General features: G+C 36.8%; 1 protein-coding gene across 3 annotated transcripts in view; it reads right to left on the minus strand.

The window, feature by feature from the left end:
* Positions 1-655: 655 nt before the first annotated feature.
* Positions 656-20,216, minus strand: part of UBE2U (ubiquitin conjugating enzyme E2 U) — a 38,488-nt gene continuing 18,927 nt past the window's right edge. The window contains exons 9-11 of one of the 3 annotated variants that reach the window (XM_081948497.1): positions 7,440-7,531; positions 3,127-3,257; positions 656-1,325 (exon numbers count right to left, since the gene is read on the minus strand). In XM_081948497.1, coding sequence (XP_081804623.1) covers positions 3,127-3,257; positions 7,440-7,531 — 223 coding nt within the window. In that variant the 3' untranslated portion in view covers positions 656-1,325. Of the gene's footprint in view, positions 1,528-1,565; positions 3,258-7,439; positions 7,532-20,216 lie in introns of those variants that run through there. The other 2 variants (XM_081948496.1, XM_081948498.1) reach the window with 2 other exon arrangements.

Here is a 20,216-nt window from a genome sequence, read left to right on the forward strand (position 1 = left end):
CACAGTGGGCAAAAATGCAGCTCAGTCTGACTTCACCCAGTGAGGAATAAACTGTACCAGGGGAATGAAGTCTTGCAGTATAGAGGAACAATAGTTTTTCTAATCCTATTGAATTTCTTATGAATTTAATTTTTAAAAAAATGTCTGATCCATTACATTCAAAGGGTTGAAGTCCTATGGCTCATTCTTACACTTTCATCTGCACTCTTAAGTTAATTCCTTTCCTTGTAAACTGCTTTTATTTTTGCCTTTCTAGTCTATCTTTTTCTTACTGGGCATCAAATCTAGCTGGCTAACCAGGGAAGAACCATGCTCATCAAATAGCATAAGCATTGAGATACTTTATTTTCATTTTCTTCTGCACAACTTGTTAACTTTCACAAGATACAAGCAACTGCTGAAACTGCTGAAAGATTTATATTTGACTTTAATGGAGGAAGGATCGCCTTTAGAGGAAAACAATGCCATTATGCTTTTAATACCAAGCGCTTCCTCTGTGAACACTTCTAAACTATACTGGTGTATTTCACTTAATGTTCTTAACATTTTATTACAAGTGGTTTTGTATAACAACAGTGGTTATATGTGTACTGTGCATACATTTATTACCAGTATGTTGTTCCCAGGAATTAGGTTCAGATTTTTTTTTTTAAAAAAAGGCTTTTTCTCATACCTTCATGCTCAGCAACACATTCTCATATTTATGTAGTCTTTTGCATCAATAATGGTTGGGTTTTTGTTTCAATCTGCATAGATAACTAACAGCTGGAATGTGCTCAGACTAGCTACTTTAAATCTATTCATTAGAAGAGTGCAGGAAGAGCTTTTCAAGAGTTAAAATGTCAATAAAGCAGTGAAATGGCGCCTTCTGGAGGACACACGGCTTAAGAGTACTTGCTGAAATCAAAGTCACTAAAATAAAGCCCCAAAATCATGGAAGTGCTTTAGATTTCACCAATTTACATAGGAAATCATTTCTGGGTATTATTTAGCCATAAAAATATCCAGTTTTGAATTCGTATGCATACATGTCTCTTTCATTACTATGTAAGCTTTAGCAGGACTTGAGGTTGGGAAGACAGGTTGATATGCTTGCCATGGGGTGAATACAGTCAGGAGTTTCTCATATGGATCAGAAAAATAAGGAGTTCCAGACTTTGATGTCCATCTGTTGCTAGTCATTTGTCATGGGATCGGATTAGCATTTGTCATGGGAACGGATAATTGTGGCTGTGGTGATGATGACGATTTATCCTGCATCATACCCACAAACTTCCCCAACTGGCTTCAGAAAGTCACCTCATGCAGGGAGGAGTAGCAGATGTCTATTAAAAGAAAGCATAGGAAGCTCAGGGTTGCATTGTTGAAATGTCATAATGTTATCTAGTCGGGCAATGAAATGTCTACACACAAGAAAGTGCCGAGCGCACCAAAGACTTCAGATGTCCATTAGCATAAGGTTGGATGTAACTCATTCTCCTGTTTTCAAGCAGCACTAGCGCCACTGCTCTATTACCATAGAGGCAGCTGTGAATTAAGAAATATTTTCTCATATTAAAAAAGGTTAGCAATACCACATTCTTCCTTGGGGGGAGGGAGGGCAATTAAACATCTTTGCAATGCTAGCATTGTCTGGTTTAAGCCTGCATCTCCGCTAATTCTGTCCAAGATTAGTTTGTCACTTTTAGCGTGAAGCTCGTCAGTTAGAGAGGCAATATGTTTTGAAATCAACGAAAGCCTAAATTAGTCCATAGCCTTTGCCCATTTTTTCCCCTGTATTAACTCCGTCCCCAATAGATCGTGTTGTTAGCTTCATTTAATAAAGTCGCTACTTGCCTGTACAGTGTTCAGTTGAAGTACTCTTAAAACAAAGAATATGTTTTCTGAGTGATCCCATATGTGCATATGGAGCTCTGCTCAGCTTGACACTTTGTTCCTCCCACATCCAATACTGTCTGTGGACCCTTTTTAAGCCTCATGATCCTAGGACTCATAAAAAGAGCCCACAATAAAATAGTGCCTATAAAAATGTTCGTTCAAAATGGAAACACCTGGTTCCGCTCATAGGCCTCTTTGTGTGTAAAACCAATTTATGATTAACAGCTCTTGGGGTCTTTTTTTTACTTGGAATTGACAGAACTCTGATAATCATTTCCTTCAAAATGTTTAACTATTGGCTTGCCACACTCAAGGACACTGTCCAAGTAGTGGAATAAGCAGGAAGATACACATAGTCATTTTGAAAATTATATATTTATGGTGCCATTGTTGCCAGCAATCTGGCTTAGATCACAGCCCATTCATATTTGGTTTTGCGCAAACTAGGCTGGAAGAACTGTTGTCAAAAGAAGCTTCCCACAGAAGGCAGAGAAAAGGAGATAAGAATTGAAAAAGAAGTCAAAAATGTTACTGCCCATAGAGCTGGACGCTGATTACAGGACAGGGACTAGCCAGTTTCTCTGGAATATTGGTGCAGAAATGACATTCTTGCCAATTTGCATCGGTGATGTAATGCATTTTATTAACTAAAAAGGAAAAGTTGTGATGTGATGTGACTTTTTTGCACACGAAGCCAACATATTTTGTTTTTTCAGTTACTCGTTCTTTTGTATCTTGCATTTCTGGAATCCCCCTCCCCCCCCAATAACAATGATGTGAGATCTGAGCTCCTGGAAGACCTGCTGAGAGTGTAGTATCTTTCTTTTGAAGCTTTTGTGACTTTCAACAAACCTTTCTGCTATATGCTTCTCTTCTATATCGTCAGAATTGTTTTGTCAGTAGATGATGTAACTCTACAGTTACTTCATATGTTGGAAAGCAATTTACGCTATCTAGCCTACCGTGAATAACATTCAGCTTGTGCAAAACGCAAATGAATTTCTATCCATTTGATAAAACGATCTTAGGTTTAACACTAGAATAAACGTCCATGGACTTGCTTGTATTTGGACTCTTTTATAAATAGGATATTCTGGGAGCTGCAATTCAGGCTGTCAAAGGCATTTTGTAATGCAAACATGGTAATAGTCATATTCCAACGGAACTGCATGTGGTTTTTCCCAGACAATGTTTGAATATCAACAAATAATACTTTTTTAAAAGAGTAACAGAAGTGAACACTATTACTTAATCTAATTTTGCTTGGTCAAGATTTGTAGACCACGTAACAAGACCTTCGACTTCGTCTTCCCAGTGTTCTTCATTTTTGTTTTTTTCCATCTTCTTATATCCCACGGAAGTTGCTTTTGAAGGTGCTTCTAGATAGCAGAATACAAAATTAAAAACATGAATACATGAATGATAGTAACTGTACAATCATACAGACACACAACACATTAAATTGTGTTGAGAGTGTGTGCGTGAGAGGTCTTTTTGTAGCATGTGCAAGATTTACCCTACAGAGAAGTAAGTTTGTATGTTAGCATTTATAGCCAAGTGACATAACTATTAAAAAACTAATATGCATTCCTCCACCCTACTTCCAAGTAGGCTTTCCAAGACCCCATGATCACACTGAAATCTGATTAAGAAGTAGTAGGTTTTGATGATATAATATGCTGCTTTTTAAATAAAATATCTCACCTAATAATTACATTGGTAGACATAATAGCACTATTTGGAATAAATAAAATAAAACAAAACTGTAGCCCAAAACCCAACATTCTCTCCAAAGAGAGATGAAAACCATGGCCACATGGTCTAGTGATCAGTTCTACATGTTCTGCAGTCTTCAGACTATGATTAGATAAATAAAAAAAAAACAGATTCCCCCAGATTGAAACATTATTGTATTTTCGATACGTTATTTTATATTCTTAGGGCAGTACTAAAAATCATCAGGAAGAATTCTAATGACTTCGCAAGGCTAATTATTACTTCATATTTAGTTTCAGCCATAGAAAAAGTCATCAGTAAAAGAAAGTTATATTGACATTCAGTTGTGCACTTGGCTGAGATAACATATAACATCTGTATTTCTGCAATATGTCCTATCGTAGGAGTAGAACTGTTGGTTTCTGAGTTCCTAGAAACCAATAGTGACATTTGTGGTTGTCAAAAAAAAATCAGAACAGTAGTTATGCCTTTTTAAATTAACTAATTAATTAATCAGAATATATGCTGATAATCAGAATAGATTCTGATTAATATGAAGGGACCTTGGAGGTCTTCTAGTCCAATCCCGTGTTCATGCAGGAGACCCTATATCAGGGCTGTTAAACTCCTGGCCCAGGGGCCAGATGCATCATGCGCTGCCCATGCCCACACCATGCCCATGTCTGGTTTAGCGAAGGGGGGTTGAAATCCCAATGCATCATGTGATGCCACCGTGACAATGTGAGTTTGACACCCTGCCCTATACCATTTCAAACAAGTGACTGTCCAGTCTCTTCTTAAAAACCTCCAGTGATGAAGCACCAACAACTTCTGATGGCAATTGGTTAATTGTCCCCACTGTTAGGAAGCATCTACTAAATGCCACGTTGCTTCTTTCCTTGATTAGTTTGGATCCATTGTTTCTTGCCTGCCTACAGGTGCTTTGATAAATACGTTGACCTCCTCCTCTTTGTGGTAACCTCTCAAATACTGGAATGCTGATATCATGTGATCCCTAACACTGTTGTCATGTCATTTGAAGTAGCTTTCATGTTGACATGTTGACCCATCTCACCACACCCACGGAAATCCCTGGAAGTGACATTTGGCCTAACAAGTTGCAAATGGCTATTAACCTCACCCTCTATCTTAATACAAGAGCTGAAGACCTGGTTCTGATGATCAGCCTCAGGATCAAATGGGAGAGTTCCACACAGGACATGCTGCTAGATTGATGGCAGACTCCCCCTCCCGATTCTTGCTCTCCGCTCTCCACCCACTCATCTTTTTGGTTATCATATTGATGTATTTAATCTCATTGTGTTCCTTTATTTTATTATTCTATTATTTTATTTATGTTTTACATGCCTGTCAGTTTTCTTCCTTTATATGATTATAATCCGTCTACAGTATCACTACAGTGAGATAAGTGGCAAATAAATTTAACAAATAAAGAAACGAAATAAACATGGGCCATTTCTTTTCTTGCTCAGCTCAAAGTGGGTAATAGTTTTACAGCATGATTTTTGAAAGGTATCTCCCCTTGAATCTCTCTGTTTAATCTATTCCCTGTTTAATCTATTTCTTGCAGAAATTCTGCAACATGGATTCATGTAGAGCTAGGGCTGGGTTCCTATACAAAGAGTAATGGTCAGATAATAAATAGTAACTTTCTTTCTCAAATGAATTTATATTCCACAGATATCATGATTTTATTTTCATTATATTGCTGCTTTTACATCTATCATTGTAAAGCTTTGTTTTTCAATGATCACAGTATTGTTTTCACAGTTGCTGTTGGTTACCCTGAGCACACTAGATGAAAAATGCATTATTGAATTGCACCTAAATAAAATGTCATAGGTACCGTATATGGCAGTGATGGCGAACCTTTTTTGGCTCGTGTGCCACAAGTGGGGGGAGCGCAGGGGGGTCGAGTGCAGGCGTGCCGCACCCATAATGCAACGCGCGATCACCCCAGTGCGCATGCGTGCAAAACGCACGACCCCACCCCCATTTTTACATTTTTTTGCCCTCCCCATGCTCCAGGGGTTTTATAGGAGCCTGGGGAGGGCGAAAAGAGCCTCCCCCGACCCCCCGGAGGCCCTCCGGAGGCTTCAGGGACTGTCCAGAGGCTTCCCTGAAGCCTTCGGAGTGCTTAAAACCACCCTCCGAGCAAACCGGAAGTAACTTCCGGGTTGCTCGGAGGGTCGTTTTAAGCGCTCCGAAGGCATCAGGGAAGCCTCGGACGGTCCCTGAAGCCTCCGGGGGGGCAAGGGGGGCTCTTTTCGCCCTCCCCAGGCTCCTAATAAAGCCTCTTTTAAAAAGGTGAACTCAGCTGGCCAGCGCGCGCATGCCCTGACAAATGGCTCCGCGTGCCACTTGTGGCACGCGTGCCATAGGTTCGCCATCACGGGTATATGGTATAAAATAGGACAAAGAGCATGATATTCTTGCTCTTCTTGATTTACATGTAGTCCTTGACTTACAACAGTTCTTTTAGTGACTGTTTGAAGTTACAAAAGCACTGAAAAAGTGACCTATGACCATTTTTCACATTTATGACTATTGCAGCATCCCCATGGTCACATGATTTACATTTAGATGCTTGACAACTGACTCACATTTATGACATTTGTAGTGTCCAGGGGTTAAGTGATCACCTCTTGTGATCTTATGACAAGCAAAGTCAATGGGGAAGCCATATTCACTTAACAGCCATGTTACTAATTTAACAACTGCAGTGATTTACTTAACAAATGTGGCAAGAAAAGTCTTAAAATGGGGCAAAACTCCCTTAACAAATTTCTCACTTAGCAACATAAATTTTGGATGCAATTGTGGTCTTAAGTTGAGGACTACCTGTAGTATAGTAAAACCATGAACTCCATAGTTAACATTTTGGCTTAAGATGCCAGTAGTATTTACATATTATTAAACAGGAATTATTAAAATAAATATGTTGAGGTGATTTGATTAGGTGGAGAGAGTGAATTAGGATCATATCATGAAATAAATTTATGGAAGAAGAGAACATTATTTAGAACAGTGTTTCTCAAACTTGGCGACTTTAAGTCCTGTGGACTTCAACTCCCAGAATCCCCCAGCCAGCATAGCTGGCTGGGGAATTCTGGGAGTTGAAGTCCACAGGACTTAAAGTCGCCAAGTTTGAGAAACACTGATTTAGAAGGAAGGACAAGGTTAAGAATTTGCAGTTGGATAAAGCTGATGAGAACCTAAGGAAAAGAGAGCGAAAGAGAAGGCAATATATGATGTGATATATGGAGGTTGGGGATACAGGGATGATTTGCAAGATGGGGAGAAGAACAGTGAATGAATTTGGTTTAAAATAGATTTAGCTACCTTCCTTTTTCTTATGTCTTGCCTTTAATTTTTCCCCGCTGATTATATCTTACTCTTTTTCTATGCTCATTATAGTTGTTGCTTATTCCTGAAGGGAACAGTGTAGTAATATATTGTTTGAATAAATAAAAAGTATAACTTGGTAATTAGATTGAAATGAATTACTGATAGACGATATCATTCAAACCGTATTTTTATCTCTTTTCATTTTTACAATCACAAAATATTTTTCAATACATGGAGACACACAAGCATACAAAAAATTGATACACAAAATGGTAGAATGGTGGGTGGGCTTCCTGTTCCTTCCTCAAAAATAGAACCTGAGAAGATGGGTTTTTTCCAAGAGTTCCATAAATTCAAATGTACGTACTTGTTTAACAGAGTAAATAGATATATTTTCAGTTATAATATACATATACTATTGTTGGTGTGTAGAGAAAAACTGCAAGCTTTTCACAAAATCAGTTCTCCTGTCTTACCTGAAGCTGGGATAATGCACTTGCCTCCCAAGTTTTCTAACATTATCTGTTTCTTCTGTTTTTCAATGCAATCAGAGACAAAAATGTTATGTCTGAAATTAAAACACAAGAAGATTGGTATAACGTCAGAATATAGCAGAAGTATAAGCTTATTTACTAGATATTCAGGAATAAAACCAACCTTATGAATAGCTTTCATACAGGAAAAAATATTTCAGAATGCAGAAATGAAGAAGCTGCAGACTTGCTTTGCAACATATTTTATGCACCAATTAGGAAATTTTAATTTTAAAAAACTTAAGAGAAAAAAATACCCCTCACAATAACCCGTATTCTTAGAGACTTTCGTTTTGGATCTACAATACATGAGGGTGCCTTAGCACCTTGGAGCCATACAGTAGTAGGAAAGGACTGTGATAATAATTGTATTCCATTTTAATCCAGTCACAGTTTATGATTCTATGCCTAATGTTAATCTTTATAAATTCTCAATAACACATTAAAACCTTTAAAATGCTTTTGTATGAAATCATGCTAGAAAGAATCATGTGTCTCTAACAATTTTATTGAAATTATCAAACAGGCGATGACATTTTAATAATTTGAGACCCAGTTTATAGAAAGCAAAATTGATTGGGGTTATTATAATTCCCCATTTGTTGCCAGAGTTTACTTCTGACAAAAACCAGGATGAAGCCCTAGGAAGGGCTATTTTACATATTCCTTGAGGGGCTTAATAGTTAAGGCGCTGGATTAGGATTTAAGAGACCTGGTTCAAAACTACCCTCAAGACACAGCATACTTTGGGCCAATTGCTACCATCATGCTGTTGTTGTTGAAGGAATCAAATTGTACTGGAAACGCTACATAAATTGCAAGAGTGGACAACTATGGTAATTTTATGAGCTCTGGACTTCAAGTCCCAGAATTCCTGAGCCAGCATGGAATTCTGGGAATTGAAGTCCACAGGTTGTAAAGTTTCCCTAGCTAAACACCACTGGATTATGGGAATGGGAAGAAAAAAGTTTGATAAAGATTGCATCATATCGTTGCTGAGCACTCCATTAATAACACATCCCTGCCTGTTCTCTTTTACTTTTCACACAAACAGAAACTCTCGGTTCACTTCAGTTATCTTTCTTCCGAAGTACCTTCCTCAATGTAATTTGCTAGTGTCAAACTATGTAGATAATTTCAAAAGACCTTAATTTTATTTTCTAATGGCAAAATATATAAGGACAGCATCAACAGAAAAAATGATATTATGAAGAAAGAAAAACCTAGACATATTATAGCGATTAAAATACATATGACAAAAACCTCATAGAAAAGGAATTCATACAAAAAAGAGACAAAAACCCATATTGTAATTACAGTCAGCAACGTGACATTTAACAGCAATAGCACTTGAACTAGAGTTCCCCGACCTTTCTGGCTTTGCGGACTGGGGGCAGGAGGGAAAGGTGATGGTTTTGTGCAAATCGCTTCCATCCTGCAATGATATCTGTAACACTGTCAAATATCCAGATTTTCCTATCCTTACCAAGGTAAGGACTCAATAGTTAGAGAAAAATCTGAACATCTGGCTGACTGTGCAATGATTAACAACAACAACAACAACAACAATAAGCCAAATTGACAAATTTGCCATCAGACAATTACAAAAGGCAGCTTTACTGAGAACAGCTTCCATCCTGCGATGATACCTGTAACAGAATCAAACATCCACATCTGCTTATCCCAGGTCCTTGGTAAAGACTCGATAGATAGACAAAATGCCAAACCCAGTCTGAACATCTGGGTGACTGTGCAATTATCAATAATAAGTTGCCAAAACCATACATTGGAAGCTTTGCCAAAAGTTTGGGTTCGAATGCAGCTAAAATTACTGGGAACAACACCAAATTGACAAAGTTCTTGAGAAATGAACATGTCAAGATCCTGTGGGACTTTTGAATCCAAATAGACAGACATCTGGCCCACAACAGACCTAACATCACTATTGTGGAAAAGAAAAAAGTCTGGTTCATTGATATTGCAATACCAGGTGATACACAAATTGAAGAGAAACAACTAGAAAAAAATAATGAAATACCACTATTTGCAAATTGAAGTTGAGCGATTGTGGAGGAAGAAATCAATGATTGTACCAATAATAATAAGAGCCCTTGGAGCAATACCCAAAGGGTTGCCTAGATACATGGACATTTTGGACTTATCAGACCTGAACATTCTGACTTTGCAAAAAAACGACCTTACTCGGAACTGCCTATGAAACACAAAACTGGGATACCAAATCTCAAGCCAACATGGCAAGGTAAACCATCTATTATACATGGATGACTTTAAAATGTATGTGAAAAGCCCCACTGAACTTAAATCAATACTCATCACAGTTCAACTGTTCAGCAGTGACATCAAAATGAACTTTGGACTTGAAAAATGTGCTATATTATCCATGCAGCGAGGAAAAATGGAAAAAACAGGAGGAATAGAACTGGGAAATGGAAATATAGTGAAAGCATTAGCAAAGGATGATGGTTACAAGTACCTAGGAATATTGGAAGCAGATAACATCTTGAATGGAAAAGTGAAAGAGTCAACGCAAAAGGAATACATCAGGAGGCCCTGCAAAATATTAAAATCAAAGATGAATGCTGGAAACATAATTAAAGCCATTAATACATGGGCAGTTCCAGTGATATGCTACTCAGCTGGAATCATCAACTGGACTTTGGCTAAACTGGAAAACTTGGACCGGAAAACATGCAAACTTTTGAATATGTACCATGCTTTACATCCATGAAGTGACATCGACAGGTTGTACCTGTCAAGAAAAATAGGGGTCAGGGGGCTATTGCAAATCCATCAAACTGTAGAAGAAGAAAAATGAAGTTTGAATGATTATGTGAACCAAAGTAAAGAAAAATTGCTGCAGGCTGTGAAAAATGAGAACAGCATAAAAACAACAGAAACAAAGACAGAATATAAGGAAAAACAGCTGGATGACAGATTAAATAGATGGAAAACCAAAGCTTTGCATGGACAGCACTTGAAAAACATTGAAGAAAAATGTGATGACAACTTGACATGGACATGGCTTAAGATGGGAACCATCAAGAAAGAAATGGAAGATTTAATACTGGCTGCTCAAGAACAAGCACTACAAACTAATGCCATGAAAGTGAAGGTACAAAAATCCACTGACAACCCAAACTGCCGATTTTGCAATAACAAAGTCGAAACTGTTTCACATTTAATATGTGAATGCAGCAAAATCGCACAAACTGATTACAAAGCTAGACACAACCGAGTTGCTAAATTAATCCACTGGTCATTATGTAAAAAAATATGATTTTCCTGTATCCAGAAACTCATGAGAACATAAAGTGGAAAAAGTTATTGAAAATGAGAAGGTGAAGATATTGTGGGACTTTCGAATACAAACGGAATTGTCATTTGGAGCACAACACGCCAGATATCACGGTTGTAGAGGGCCGAAGTATTCAGTTTATTGATATCACTGTTCCTGGAGATGCCAGAGTCGAAGAAAAAGAACTAGGAAAGATAATGAAATATCGTGACCTGGCCATCAAAACTACACGGCTATGGATGAAGCATGTAACAGTGATACCCATTGTCATCGGGGCACTTGGCACCATGTCCAAGAATTTTATAAGATATATCAACAAATTGCAGCTTCCTGCAATAACACCAGCAGGACTGCAAAAAACTGCGCTACTTGGAACATCTTATATTTTAAGAAGGTACTTGGTTGATACCTAGGACGCTGCTAGCAAACCATATCAACCATTAGCACCAGTCAATGGTATTTGTGATGCATTTTTGAATGTTCAGTTGGCTGAGTTTCATGTTTAATGAATAAAGTATTATAATAATAATAATAATAATAATAATAATAATAATAATAATAATAATAATAATAATAATAATAATAATAATAATACTCCGCTGTTGCCAGTCCCAAGCCCGGATGAGAAAGGAGGAGGGTTGGGGTCAGGTTGGCAACCTGGCCCCATAAAAAAAACTCGCCAACTCATACAACATGGTGAAAGAAACGAAGAAAAATTCTATACCGCATCGGTCGTCGCACGGGTTAACAAGGGCCGCGGCGGATGTTGAGGTCCCTGGGCATCCGTCGACAAGTGGGCTACAAGTGGACCAGCCAACAAAACGACAGAAATATAGTGCAGATGAAAATCGTGCCATAATGGCCTGTTACTACAACTCAGAGCCAAAAAAAAGAGGCTATTTAAAGCGAATGTATGATTTATGGAAACAACAATATCCAGATTCAAATGTTAGTGAACAACGACTAGCAGATCAAAGGCGATTTATTATACGGAATAAAGTGTTTAGCGAAGTTGAACTTGAGGAAATTCAGGCAAATTGCAAAACAACAACAACAACATCACAAGAGGAAATAACTGATACTCACGACACAACTAAAGAAATCATAGGAGAACTCCCAGAGGAAGCTGCCGGAGAGGAAATAACAACACTACCACCAGAACTAGTTACCAGTGAACCAACTGATGAACCAACTCAAAAACAAAATGAACTGAAGGACAAGATCATGGAGCATTTTCTGGCTAGGGAGGAAAGGCAACGTTTACCATCATTAAAAACTGTCCCTAAGAAAATTTTGGGTCCTATCATGAAAATGGTTAATGCAGTGCTTTCAACAATTGAACCGGGATCCATCTTGGAAACGAACCAGTTAATGTACAGTGCAGCTGTAATAGTCACTAATGAACTAGGCATTAAAATCAAAGTACCTAATCACACAATGGAAAAAGCATCAAAGCCAAAGTGGAAAATCCGATTAGAACAAAAAGTCAAAAAATTAAGGACAGATGCTAGCAACTTGAAGAATATGCGTGAGCAACGGCTTAAAAACAACAAAATTATAGATCAGCTAATCAGAAGGTATAGATTGGATACAAGAAACATTAATGAAGCTGTAGAGATTGTAAAACAGCAGATAACAGCAACAGCTAGGAAAATTGAAAGATATGAGGCACGAATCATCCAGTATAAACAAAATCAGCAATTTCGATCAGACCAACGGCGTTTTTATCAAAGTCTTAATGTGAATGGTGACACCAAAAGTGAAAAACCAGAAAAGCAGGCCACAGCTGAATTCTGGAAAGAATTGTGGGAAAATGCAAAGGACTACAATAAGGAAGCAAAGTGGATACATGACTTTGAGGAAAGCATTGGTAATAAACAAATGCAAGTATTAGAAATAACAACTGAGATGGTCAAAAATCAAGTAAAAAAAGTAAAGAATTGGACATCACCTGGAAATGACCAATTACATGGTTTCTGGCTCAAATATCTGACCAGTTTACATGCAATGTTGGCCAGGCAACTGAATGAAATTTTACAAAATGGTCAAATTGATGAATGGTTGACAACTGGAAAAACATACTTGATTCAGAAAGATGAAACTAAAGGAACAATACCTGAAAACTACAGACCAATAACATGCTTGCCAACAACCTTTAAATTACTCACAGGCATTATTGCAGATAACATTATGGATTATTTGGAAACAAACAACATCTTGCCAGTAGAGCAAAAAGGCAACAAAAGAAGGAGTAGGGGCACAAAAGATCAGCTCCTAATTGATAAAATGATATTAGAAAATTGTAAGAAAAGAAAAACGAACTTGAATATGGTCTGGATTGATTATAAAAAAGCATTCGACTCATTGCCACATAGTTGGATCATAAAATGCTTAGAAACAACTGGCATTAGCAAAAATATTACGTCCTTCACTGAAAAGGCGATGAAACAATGGAGAACTGAGTTGGCAGTAGGGAATGAGAACTACAGAATGGTTAATATCAAGCGAGGAATTTTCCAGGGTGATTCACTTTCACCTCTTCTCTTCATCATCGCGATGATCCCACTATCAGTAATCTTAAAAAAAATGAAATTAGGCTACCAAACAGCCAAAAAAGCTGAAAAAATTTCACATTTATTATATATGGATGATTTGAAACTCTATGGAATGTCAGAAATAGAAATCCAATCATTGACAAACACAGTCCGAGTATTCAGCACCGATATTTCAATGCAGTTTGGCATGGAAAAATGCGCCATTGTATCCATAAAAAGGGGCAAAATAACTACATGTGAGGGAATTGAAATGCCCAATGGCCAACTAATTAAATGCAACAAAAATGAAGCCTACAAATACTTAGGCATTTTGCAGTTGGATAACATCAAACATGGAGAAGTAAAAACTATTGTCAGGAGAGAGTACACCAACAGAGTTAGGAAAATTTTGAAATCTAAATTAAATGGTGGAAATACAATCAAGGCCATAAATACCTGGGCAATACCAGTTATAAGATACACAGCTGGTATAGTTAACTGGACACAAGCTGATTTGGACATTTTGGACCGAAAAACCAGGAAACTAATGACAATGCACTACAGTTTACATCCACGCGGTGACACTGATAGACTATACCTGCCCCAAAAATCAGGTGGCAGAGGATTATTACAAGTGAAGCAAATAGTTGAAGAAGAAAAACATGCACTGGCAGATTATTTAAAAGAAAGTCAAGAACATCTATTAATCGAAGTAAAGAACAAAAATCTATTGAAGGCCCAACAGACGAAACAAGAATACAGAAAAGATGTGATAAAATCAAGAATGGAGAGTTGGCAGAACAAATCATTACATGGTCAATTTCTGAAAAAATAAAAGATAAAGTGGACAGTAAAAAAACTTGGTTATGGTTAACAACAGGTACATTAAAGAAAGAAACAGAGTCACTAATCCTGGCTGCGCAAGAACAAGCTATCCGCACAAATGCCATTAAGGTCAAAATCGAAAAATCCTCTGATGATGCCAAATGCAGACTCTGCAAAGAAGTTGATGAAACTGTTGACCACATACTCAGCTGCTGTAAAAAAATCGCGCAGAACTGACTATAAAATGCGGCACAATTCAGTGGCACAAATGATCCACTGGAATTTGTGCAAAAATTATAATATTAAAACAGCAACAAACTGGTGGGAACATAAGCCTGAAAAAGTCGTCGAGGGTCAGATGGTCAAGATCTTGTGGGATTTTCGCATACAAACGGATAAAATACTGGCGCATAATACACCAGACATCACACTGGTTGAGAAAAATAAGGTTACAATCATAGACATCGCAATACCAGGTGATAGCAGGGTCGCCGAGAAGGAATATGAAAAAATCGCGAAATACCAGGACTTAAAAATCGAAATCCAACGATTATGGCACAAACCAGCAGTGGTAATTCCAGTGGTAATCGGCACACTGGGTGCTATTCCAAAAGCACTGGAATTACATTTAAAACAGTTAAAAATTGACAAAATCACCATCAGTCAAATGCAAAAGGCCGCACTGCTTGGATCCGCACACATATTACGAAAATACGTTACGACGTCCTAGGCCCCTGGGTGGAGCCCAACTAGTAATTAATGCCAAATCCGGCGAAACAACTGGCCGCTGTGATACAATTCTGTTGATGCAATAATAATAATAATAATAATAATAATAATAATAATAATAATAATAATAATAATAATAATAATAATAATAATAATAATAATAATAATATATCAACCATCAGCACCAGTCAATGATATTTGTGATACATTTTTAAATGTTCAGTTCACTGAGTTTCATATTTAATGAATAAAAGATGATGATGATAACAACAACAACAACAACAACAACAACAACAATAATAATGAACATAACAGGCCAGATATTACAATTGTTGAAAAGTGAAGGGTACAATTTATTGATATTGCTATACCAGGAGACTGCCAGAGTCGAAGCAAAAGAACTAGAAAAAATAACGAAATATTGTGACCTGGCCATTGAAACTACGCGATTATGGATGAAGCATGTGACAGTGATACTCATTGTCATTGGAGTACTTGGCACCATGTCCAAGAATTTTATAAAATACATCAAGAAATTACAGCTTCCTGCAATAACACCAGCGAAACTGCACAAAACTGCACTACTTGGAACATCATGCATTTTAAGAAGATACTTGGTCGATACCAGGTATAAATGTTCAGTTGGCTGAGTTTCATGTTTAATGAATAAAGGTATAATAATAATAACAATGACAACAACAACAGTAGTAGTAGCAGCAGAAGCAGCAGCAAATAGGCCCCAAAAGGAAAATATTTTCATTCCAAAAGAATATAGATGTTAAAATAAAAAAGCCAGTTACAGAATTGAAAATCTGATGATTAAAGCCACTATAGTCCTAAGAATAATTTATCTGGTAGAAATGGATAAATTAACTTCATGGAAGTAAAAACCCATTTCTTTGTAGTCAAAATAATAGAGTCCTATTTGTTAAGAAATTGGGAAAAAGAAATGAAATGAGGTAAATAGCTTTTTTAAAAATGTCACTATATAATCCTTGTTTAATGACTATATAGAGACTATATATCAATGGTTGATCAGCAACCATTTGAAATAAGGAAAGTAGCATCAGTTAAGCCTGCCAAAAGCATTCATGCAAAATGTCAAATACATTCAAATGATATTACCCAGATGTCATAGGAGGGACAGCAGAAAAAACAAATGTTAAGGATTGGTTGTTAACTGGCTCTGAAAAAAAATCATTGTGCAGTATTGTGGTGCCTAATTAAATTTACTGAGTCCAGGAAAAGACACCTATAGTGCCAACAAACCACAGATTTTATGAGAACACTAATAGCTGGTGATTGCTTGAAAGATTTTTGAAGCTTTTCAGACCATTCCAAAAAGTAGTGTAAAAATCAGAAGGTGTTATCTCCATAGTGGTGTGAGATTAACATTAATTGTTATTGCGAGAAATCTTGACATATCCCGCCTTTACTGATGGAGAGAAAGACAAAAAACAGACAGTGTGTGGTAATGGTTAAAGTATTGGCTGAGGAAGGGAGCAATCCAAGTTCAAATCTGTCTTAACCACCAAAGCTCCTTGATTAACTTTGGGCCAGAGTAGTTATGCGCTGGAAACTGTGTAAATACCTTGGACTCTTGAACAAACAGTGAGATATAAATCTAACAAATCACAGGAAATAAAAAAAGGTTATATAAAGGCAGGATACATCATTTTAGAAACATCACTGTTTTTCTGCTATGTGCTTCTCTAAGCTTCTGGAATTGTCTCATAGAAGCATGCTAGCATGATTAACAGAAATTCCATTGCAGAATTTCTAGCACAATAAAGCTGATATGTTTATATGAACGTCCCCTAATTTAGAAGCCCTCCAACCAATATTGTTGAAACTTTTGCTGCAAGTCCTTTATTCAGTTTCCAATGTTCTAACACAAGGGTGAGCAAGCATGGCAACTTTACAACCTGTGGACTTCAACTCCTAGAATTCCAGAGCCAGCCATGTCTATAAAATTATCGTAATTGCCCACCCCTGTTCTAATATGACTAGAATTTAGCTGCATTTTCCTGGGAGCTGAATTAGCACTTTGTTGTTTTAGATTGGGGAATATCATCTCACTTTACTGGTTAGATTGTCTTCCAATGTAAGAAGACAAATTAACGATGATTTGGCACAATGTGGTCTGTCACAGCACTACCTGCTTTGGGACTTTGATAAAACCCTGCTGAATTAAAGCAGAAGATTTAGGATGTAGATATCCAAAATGTCACACTCCAAATTTCCCCTCTCTTTTTAAAATCACACTCGTTTCTCCTCCATGGATTATCTCCAAATATTTGCTTAATGTCTTATATGCTCCATATAGAATACTATTTACTTGGGACCCATTTGAGGTGCTACTTATTAGCACAATAACTTACAGATACATAAGCTTCCCACATGAATGCTAAATTTGTTTCTGTTCAGATTCAAAAGTAGAATCTATTTCATTATTAAAATGTCCATGCTACACCCAATAGTAATCAAGTTTAATATTTCCAAAGGTTAATAACTGCCTTTATGACCAGGAGACCGTTGTTGTTCTCCTGGGTAACCATCCTTCATGAACTTCAAAGAAGATTGCTAAATTCTTAACAATTGTCATATCTGTTAGAAACCATCTGGTTTCTTCCTCATGCTATTAATTATTATCTGCTCATTATTTTAGGATTTTTCACAATTAAACAAAAAGATGGCTTCACAAAACAGTTCAACAAGTGTTGAAGTTGATGAAGCATCCATTTATGAAGCATGTAGAGTAACTTGAGATATTCTCTGCAAGAAATGTAATACCAGTGTAATAGGAAGTCAGTGTCTGAGTTTGCCTTATTGGGTGACATGATACAGTATATAGAGAAACAAGTTTTTAAAAATTTAGTTCAATCTTCTGTTCAGAATATTTACTGTTCATTTTGCCATTACTACGTATTCTCCAAGTTTGATTTCCTAATTTGATAGTGTTGATAAGTGTCCATTTTGCAATGTTGGACCAAATTTGTGCTTGCAAATTTGCAAATGCATTAATAACTTAATAAATTCTACAATCAAAGTGCGTATAACACTTTCTAAAGGCCAAATCTACATAGACGTGTAACTAAATTCATTCTATAGCTACTTTCTATGATATAGGTTAGGACAAGAGTCCCCAACCTCCAGTCCACGGCCCAGTGCTGGGCCACAGCCTGTTTGGAACTGTGTTGCGGAAGTGGTAGGTAAGTGCAGGCACACAGGCAAAACTGTATCTGTGGAAGCAGCACTTGTTCCCCCCACTGCCTCTTCCCCCCACTGCCGCCACCATCCCTGCCTGCGCCAGTCTGTTGAGCTGGAAAGGTTGGGGACAGCTGATATAGGGTTTTGATGCTACTTATTATTTAAATATCTTTAGAAGAGTAGTGAATTATTGTCAATGACTCTCTTGGAAGTGGGAACTGTTTTATTGATTATAAACAGGTTATTAAATTTTATAGGATTATGCATATGTTTTCTTTATTTAGAGATCTTAACTTCCATTCAGTATAGTTGCAGTAGAACTGTGGAACGTACATTTCATAAGAAAAGCTTGTTTACAAGCTTTGGCTTAATTACAGCTTTCTATCGCAAAGGTTCAGACAAGCACTGCTCTTGGAAGTGTACAGTGCCTTAACTTAGCCAAATATTTGCTTTTGCTGTATGATGGGTCCACGCATGTAAAACTACAATCTGTTTAGATGTAGGTATGTCTTGAGCAGTCAGTGGGGAACCTGGCTATTTGAGGAGGAAGTGGGGAAAGAAGGAAGGAATTTTACAAAAGTCTGTTTTCAACCACACGATGGCAGTAAAAGATGGGCCTTTAACTCGGTCAAAAAAATCATAGTCATTTTTTCTCAAGCTTCAATGCAATTAGTACCAAAAAGTTGCATTATTTCAAAGAAAAGGCAGCTTTCTCAAACAAATCATCTAGCCTATTCTAGTCCTTTGCTAATTTTTTAAAAATTAAAAATGGGAAAAAGACTTCAGAAAAGAGACTGCTAATTTTTGAAATGCTTTCTTGGCACACATATTGTGTGGCACAACATAATGAAGCAATTATCAAATACATGAAACAAAGAACTTCTGTTGAGAGAAATAAAACGAGGAAGTTGTATCCAAGGAAAATTAACCCTTTCAATAAGAGAGTCTATTCAAGAGAAAAATTAACCAATTTTGGCAATTTGTTTTTATTTGATTGAAAGCCCAAATTAGATTTTCTTAGGTGTCTGCCAGTTTGTGGCAACTTGGGTGAAATAGCCACATGTGTATGAAATAACTGGTTGCAAACTTTTTACTATACTCTAAAATAAATTGGCTATATTGTAGGGATAACTTAGTATAATTATTTAGCTTCAGAGATCAATAATGCTATGATTCCAGGCACACAGAAAATGTGATGTCTGCTGTAGATGCCTGCTTCTTAGACTGTCTCCTTCTCGAACTATGAGTCCTAGGCCTCATTCCATCTTCCCCAATCCCAGGGACCACATTTCATTTGTTTTCTGGGAGACACTGAGGATATCTTCTCCTCATAAATATACATAAATCCCCAGTGTACGAACATTGAGTAAGTGTGTATGTAAAGAGGAAGCTTTATGAAGGAGAAGAAAGTTGCAACACAGAGTATATCCCCTCACCCTTAAAAATGTTGCTAATAGGTGTAGGGTGCAGAGATTGTACATGCCTGTTTTAAAAGATCTGAGGTGATTTCCAATTGCACTTTAAGTTGTTAATATCAAAGGTCAATTCCTATTTCTGAATCCTAATTAGGAGCCTGGATTGGCTCTTATATTCAGGTTTATAATACACCTAAATATTTCATGTTTCATGAATTGATGTTCTGAATAAAATTATTCGTATTCTTCACAATATTTTCTTCCGCTTACAGTAACTATAAAGTCATACTTTTCACAAAAAGACAGGTTCTGTGAGAGAAATAATTTGAATCTAAATACCTTTTACTTAATACTGTTATTTATTTATTTGGGGGTTATATATATATCTGTCCATTCATTCTCAATGATTATGGGCAGCATACAAACAATAAAAACCCAATATAAAATAATAATAACCCCCACCCACCTGGCAGCAACAAGCAATCAAACCAGCTACTTGATAAATAAGTAAACAAACAAACAAATACATACATAAATAAATACCATTATGTGGTAGTTTAATAATCAGTAGAATTTGACATTGCAGCTAATGTTTAAAGGCATACATTTAGATTTTTAACTGATGATTTTTCACTTTGAAAATAAATCTAAAAAATTAAATATCAAGAACTTAAACTGGTTAAAATACTCA

The sequence above is a fragment of the Natrix helvetica genome, assembly GCF_964273705.1.
Source record: "Natrix helvetica genome assembly, chromosome: 3".
NCBI lineage: Eukaryota > Metazoa > Chordata > Lepidosauria > Squamata > Natricidae > Natrix > Natrix helvetica.